Source organism: Orycteropus afer, unplaced genomic scaffold (assembly GCF_000298275.1).
Source record: "Orycteropus afer afer isolate SDZICR_OR568_19922 unplaced genomic scaffold, OryAfe1.0 scaffold00101, whole genome shotgun sequence".
Taxonomy (NCBI): Eukaryota; Metazoa; Chordata; class Mammalia; order Tubulidentata; family Orycteropodidae; genus Orycteropus; species Orycteropus afer.
The window spans coordinates 4613600-4620552 of record NW_006921688.1 but is presented as its reverse complement, the minus strand read 5'-3'; the positions used below and the strand labels follow the sequence as shown (position 1 = coordinate 4620552).

Genomic DNA, 6953 nt, shown 5'->3' with positions numbered 1-6953 from the left:
GGGGGGGGGCAGGTTTGCTGGTCTGATAGAGCCTGGCAGAACCACTGAGACTATGGCCTCTAGCTGCCCTTCAGGTCTGGAATTAAACCCACACCTGTGGCTTCCAGCCAAGCAAAAGACAGGCATACAAGCTCACATTTATATTAGGTAAATGCACTCCTTGGAGAGATCAATCATGGGAGAATAGAGGCGTTGTGTATGCACAGGGAGATGGCTTGGGGGGCAGAAGTGCATGAGAAAGAAGGATGCAGGGAGGAGGTAACTATGGGGAAGAAATGAGAGAAGAGCTGTTGCATTTTGGAAAATTGCAGTAAATGTCATGGTACAAAGTGTATGTGAGTTGCTGTATGGAAAGTGAATTTGCTCTGTTAGCTTTTGCCCAAATCACAATAAATTTTTTTTTAAAAAATGTCCATATATATAATAGCACTAACAGGAGTCAACGTTATGATAACTTCTTAGCCACAACCCAATACCCTGAAGGAGTGAGTTGCCGGGCCTGAGGGCTTGGGAACACGGTTGCAGGGGACATCAAGCTCAACTGGCATAACATACTACACAAAAACAGTGCTGTACATCCTACGTTGGTGAGTAGTGACTGGGGTCTTGAAAGCTTGTAAGTGGCCATCTATGCAACATTTTGTCTCTCTTCATCCACAGCAAAGAAGAGTGTAGAAAATCAAAGGTGCATAGAAATAATTACCCCAATGGACTAGTGGATCATGGGAGCCTCAGCCTGTATGACCCTGACACCAGAACAAGACGGCGCCTGGCTACCGCTGTCAACCACTCAGAAAGGGGCCAAAATTGGAGATTCTGGATAGAGAAGAAGAAACATGTGGAATGAAACTCAAAATCATTAAAAAAAAAAAGACCAGGCTTCCTGGTCTGATTGAGACTGCTGTAAACTCCAAGACTGTAGCTAAGTCACTCTTCACACCTGGTATTGAATTCACTCCCATGAGTTAATTTTCAGCCAAACTATAGGTCTATGAGGCTGAGGCCAACAACTGCACCAGGGACATGCACTCCTTAGAACACTCAATCAGGGGAGATCAGAATGGCAGTATCTGCAGATGGAGAAAGCTCAGGAGGCAGGAATGCACAGGAAAGAAGGACCCAGGGAAAAGGTAATGACAGGAAGAAGAGGGGAGAGAGCTATAACATTGTGGGGACTGTAATCAATGTCACAAAACAAAATGCATATGAACTGTTGAACGTAAAACGAATTTGCTCTGTAAACTTTCACCCAAATCACAATAGAAAGTTTTTAAATAAATACATAAGGAAATAATACACAAGTGTACTTCTTGGTACTGTGACTATCCCCAGCACTTTATATATTTCCATCAGATGAGAGAATGTGACAGAAGTGACTTTACGAGATTGAGTTGACTCCAAGCAACTTATGGAACTGGATTCCTAACACTTAAGCCCATACTTCAGCTGACTTGCATACACATCCCAACTGCTTACAAGTGCCTGGCAATCCTTCAGACAGTGATTCCTCAGAACCAGCCCAGCTTTTTCCTTAGCCTACTCTGATCTAGAATTAACCCTTTCATGACCAGATTATTTTCTGCCTTGCATTTTTTATTGACATCATGTGTTTTCAGTGATGGAAGCCATGGTGAAATCAAGGGAAAAAATTTTGTGTGGTAATACAGATTCTGATACAATTATGTGGGATACATATGTCTCTTGTGAGCTCTGCTGGTAGGATCAGGGGTGAGGCCAGTTTCTCCAGATTCATGCAGTTATACAGGTACCCTCTAGATGGCAGCACATACTACAACTGAGATACGCACTTCCCAAGGAACTTGAGAGGCTTAAAATGTGTTGTTGTTTGCCCTGGAGTCAGACTCGACTCATAGCGACCCTTGGGTTTCTGAGGCAGTATCACTACGGAAGCAGATTGCCCAATCTTCCTTCCAAGAAGTGGCTGGTGGGTTTGAACCTCCAGCCTTCTGGTTAGCAGTCAAGTGCCTTAGGCACTATGCTATCAGAGCTCAAATGTCCAATGAGTCACGAAAGGGTTAAGCTTAAGTTAGAATCAATATACTTACCTCTGGAACAAACCAATATTCATTAAGCCATCAAATTGATAGTTATAGTTTTGTGTCCAATTCCCAGTAAAAAATTTCTGTTTTCAAACTAGACACTCTAATTACAGCCCATTTTTCTACTAACAACCCAGAGGTAACCCTCAAATGATGTTGTTCTAAGGAAACTTTTTATAGCTTCTGCTGTTCAGCAGTGAACATAACCCTGCATTGTCCATAATTTACCACACTTACATGTATTACTTGTCTAGTAGGATACAGGGTTTGTAAAAGACAATTAACAGACCCATTTTTATGTGGACTCCAAGTCCTAACAACCCTGTAACATACTGTATTTTCCAAAGAGAACCAAGTTCAATTAAATTCTTCATGGTTCTTCCAAATGATTTCATTTCAGAAGAAAATCTTCCCGATTCGTGCTTCCCAACTTAGGGTACTGAGCCAGCACACGTCTTGGGCTTCCTGAGAGCCTCTGACTCAACTGGAAGGGCAGGCTTTTGAGCCAGTGTAGTGAACACTTAGAAAGTGGGCGGCCGACCGGAAAAGTTTCTCCCCACCCACTTTCAATTCTTCCCTCTAATTCCTTCACTAATATCATGTCCATCTGGGGCACAACTAGCTCCCAAAGGACAAAGGCAACAGATAAACCCATTGCTATCGAGTCAATTCTGACTCATGGCAACCCCATAGGACAGAGTAGAACTGCCACCATAGGATTCCCAAGGCTGTAGTCTTTATGGGAGCACACTGCCACATCCTTCTCCCATAGAGTGGCTAGTGGGTCCAACCTTCTGCCTTTTGGTTAGCAGCCGAGCTCTCAACCACTGCACCACCAGAGCTCCCAAAGGTAATAGATACCTGGTTTAAAATAAATGAGCTTGAGTCTTGTATATTTACATAGGGAGCTCTGGCGGCATAGTGCCTAAGGCATGTGACTGCTAACCAGAAGGCTGACAGTTCAAACCCACCAGCTGTTCTTCGGAAGGAAGGCTGGGTGATCTACTTCCATAGCGATACTGCCTCGGAAACCCAAGGAGGGGTCGCTGTGAGTTGGATCCGACTTGACAGCAGTAAGTTTGGTTTTTGGTGTTTTGCATGCCTCTCTTTATTGACCAAGTCATTTTAATATTAGAAGAATGTACTATAAAAACTTATTATTTTGCAACCTGTACTTCTGACGACCACGCATGTAAACAGAGAGATGCTTAAATTCCAGGATGTCTGAGTCACTGAGAGAAGATGAGACTATCCTTGACTTCAGCCAGTTTTCTTAAATTTAGATCAGGTTGAACAGATGGAAGATAATGTGTGAAGCCAGTGTAGTAGAATGTGCCTCTGTTGTGGTTGTTAGCTGCTCTTTAAACAAAGGTGGCTAGGTAAATTTCAACTAATTAAAATTAAATGTAGTTAAAAACTCAGTTCCTCAGTCACACTGGCCATATTTCCAGCGTTCAATAGGCATAATGCTCAAGAGGGTTCCATAATAATGGACAGAGCAGATACAGAATCACCACTGTAGAAAGTTGTATCAGGCAGCACTTATCTAATATGGGCGCCTTCTGTATAATTCTTTCAAATTTTCTCTATATTTGAAAATTTTCATAGTAAAATGTTGAAAAAAATTTACATCAGGCTGATTAAGCTTCCCATACACACTCAAGTAAGGAAATATAATCTGCTCCAAGAAAAAAAAACACCCCAAACCCACTGCCATCAAGTCGATTCCAACTCACAGCAGAAAAGGAAAGGGCAGAACTGCCCCCATACGGTTTCCAAGGCTGTAAATCTTTATGGAAGCAGACTGTCTCATCTTTCTCCCGCAGAGCGGCTGGTGGGTTCGAACCACCAACCTTTTGGTTAGCAGCTGAATGCCTTAGTCATTGTACCACCACAGCTCCATATCATCTGCTCAGCATTCATTTAATTTATGAAATTCTGAGTTTAGATGCAGACTTGCCAGAAGTGGAATTAGGCATAAGGAAGAAATGAAATGATGAAATCACTCAGAGCCCACAGTACAATGTATTTTAAGCTTGAAGTTGAAATCCATTTTTCTCAGTTATACGGACAGGCACAAATGTTTCTTGAGTTCATAAATGGCTATCATGAATCTTTAAAATTTGGAAAAATGAGAAATGACCACATTTCCAGCACTTTAACAATTACTTCATTCTTGCTTGGTTTCTTGATGTTTGTCCATGGCAATGACAGATGGTGTGGTTGTTAAGGTTGTTGTCAACTTGGCCGGGCCTGGTTGAGTGGCTGGGCAGCTGGATGTAGTTATTCCCCATGGTGAGATTGGCAATCAAGTCCATGGTGGAATCTACTGGAGGAGCTGAGTAGTTGCTTGGCTTTAGGGATGTGGTCTGCTTCCTGTATATAAGCAGCAGCTTTGAGGGAAGTCTCCAGAATGCTTGAACCCTGCATGTAGTTAAGTCATTGTTCGCCAGCCTACGTGCTCTGCCAATCTAAGACCTTTCAACGGACCTGAATCAATGGCCTGCTGTGTTGTTTGGTAATATTGGGACTGTGCCTTTTTACTTGTTGACCTCGGGTTTGTCAGCCTCAGCAGCCAGCAGCTGAGTGAAAAGATGCCTCCAGCTTCAGTGGGCTGGGAGCAGGAGGCATAGCTGAAGCCCAAGGTCAAGAGGCTTTCTTTCATTCAGCCCCTAGAGCCTGACACTTTGAATTCGGACTTCAGGCCTCCAAAACTGTAAGAGAATAAACTTTGTTTGTTCGTGCCATTCCCATTTGTGGTATATTTCTGTTAGAGCAGCACTGGAGGTAACCCAAACAGATGGTTATAACCAACTGCAACTGTGGGTCACATACAATCTCAGATACAAGTGGTTCTTAGAGCTAGCAGTGCAGCTTCCTGGAATGCTTCAGCAGAACTGAAACGGATATGCACATTATTTTAGTACCCAGGGAGAGTAAAGGCCTAACTCACTGCCAGTGAAAAAGTGACATTTATGATGTCGGTCACACCTGTATTTAGAGTATTCAAGTCTTGAGCAATAAGAACGGTTAACCTATGTAGTGGTTTTTTGTTTTTAATTCTGGAAAACTCTCATTTTAAAATTTGCAACTTTTTCCCTACCGTCCATTCATCTGAAGAAAAGTAAATACTGGTTCAGGTCAGCAAGACTCCACACCCATAATCAGTGAGGACCAGTCGTGAGCCTTTAATACTGTTGTTGTTAAGTGCCATCAAGTCAACCCGACCCATAGCGACCTCTCCTTGGGTTTCCGAGGCGGTATCACTATGGAAGTAGATTGCCCAACCTTCTTTCCGAGGAGTGGCTGGTGGGTTTGAACCACCAGCCTTCTGGTTAGCAGTCAAGTCCCTTAGGCACTACGCTACCAGAACTCTGGCCAGCCTTTAATACTATGACCAATGGTTCTCCGACTTTAACCTGCATCAGAAGTACACGCAGGGCTCACGGAAACACAGGCTGTGAGTTCCCAGGTGACGCTGATGCTGCTGGTCCCAGCCCAGCGTGGAGAGCCACTTTTCTAATATCGGTCCAGAAATCAGTCAGGCCAACTGTCAGGTCGTCAACTCCGTGGGCTCAGCACGCCCTGGAGCCCGTCCTTCTCGATCGCCAGGCCCTAGCCGACACAGAGCTGCGCCGTCCATCAGCAGGTGGCCTGGAAATGCTCTCTCTCATTGAGCAACTTCCACATTTCCGAGCACATAAACATTGCCTGGCCCGAGTACCCAGCTCTACCCGAGGAAGGCGCCATTACAAACGAATGAAGTTACTCACGGTCGTGCACTTTCGACAATCAAACCCCGTCAGACTCAGCCACAGTTTGGACCGCTGTAAGAATCGAAGTTTGGCGGCACGAGGCACGTACGTTAAGGTGCCCCTCTCGGTCCCTTGCCTTTCTCTCTCCCGCCTTCTGTACCCCCGTCCTCATTTCCTTGGGTGCTTCGCCCCATTCCTCCTTGTGGGAGTCAGGACCCCCAACCCTTGCCGGCCAACTGGGAGTGAGAGGTGTCGCTGCTGACGCCAAGGTCCTACGGTCCCTGCCCAGGCCTCCCGGGAGGGTCCCCGAAGGGTCCAGGAGGCGGGTCAGAAGCAGCCGGGCCGCGCCAGCCTGTCCTACCTTCGGGGTTCGGGACAACAGCTCCGGTGTTCCCGTCGTCAGCCACCCGGCGGTCGGCAGGGCCAGGAGCAGGAGCAGGAGCAGCCTGAGAGCGAGCGGCGCCGAGTGAGCGCCCTCCATCTTGGACACCCCGGGGGTGGTGGGCGGCTGGCGGCGGGAGGGGGGAGGTGAGGGCGGAGCCGGCGCGAGGGGCGGGGCCGGCGCGAGGGGCGGGACCTATGCTAGGGGCCGGAGCCCGGTGCCGCTGTGGAAAGTCTGGGACCGCCCAAGGTCTAGCTTGCGCCCCCCAGCAGCGCGCACCGTGGTGGGGCAATCTAATCAAGGAAGATCCGATTTTATCATTAGACAGATGCTCTTTACTTGCTGTCATTTTAACAGTGGTATATACTGTTTGCAAATTTCTGTGTCTCTGTGTGTGTATAGGGAGCTCTGGTGATGAAACAGTTAAGTGCTTGGCAACTGCTAACCCTAAGGTTGGCGGTTGACCCCACCCACATCTCTGTGGGAGCAATGCTGTCTGTTTCTGTAAAGTTTACTGTGGTGTAATTCTACTCTGTCATTTGAGGTTGCTATGAGTTGAAATGGACTTGCCGGCACCTAACAACAAGGTAGATGGATACGAATATACACATATATGTATGAAAATGATAATATTTCAACATAGTAGTATATATAAAAACAATACAACACATATGTTGTTGTTATGTGCCATTGAGTCGGACCCGACTCATAGCGACCCCTCCTTGGGTTTCCGAGGCAATATCACTACAGAGGTAG

At 46.0% G+C, this 6953-nt stretch overlaps 1 protein-coding gene across 1 annotated transcript in view; it reads right to left on the bottom strand.

Moving 5' to 3' along the window:
- Window positions 1–6296, bottom strand: part of GINM1 (glycoprotein integral membrane 1) — a 28198-nt gene extending 21902 nt beyond the window's left edge. The window contains exon 1 of the mRNA XM_007943203.2: window positions 6177–6296. Coding sequence (XP_007941394.1) covers window positions 6177–6296 — 120 coding nt within the window. The remainder of the gene's footprint in view (window positions 1–6176) is intronic.
- Between the last annotated feature and the right edge of the window lie 657 nt (window positions 6297–6953).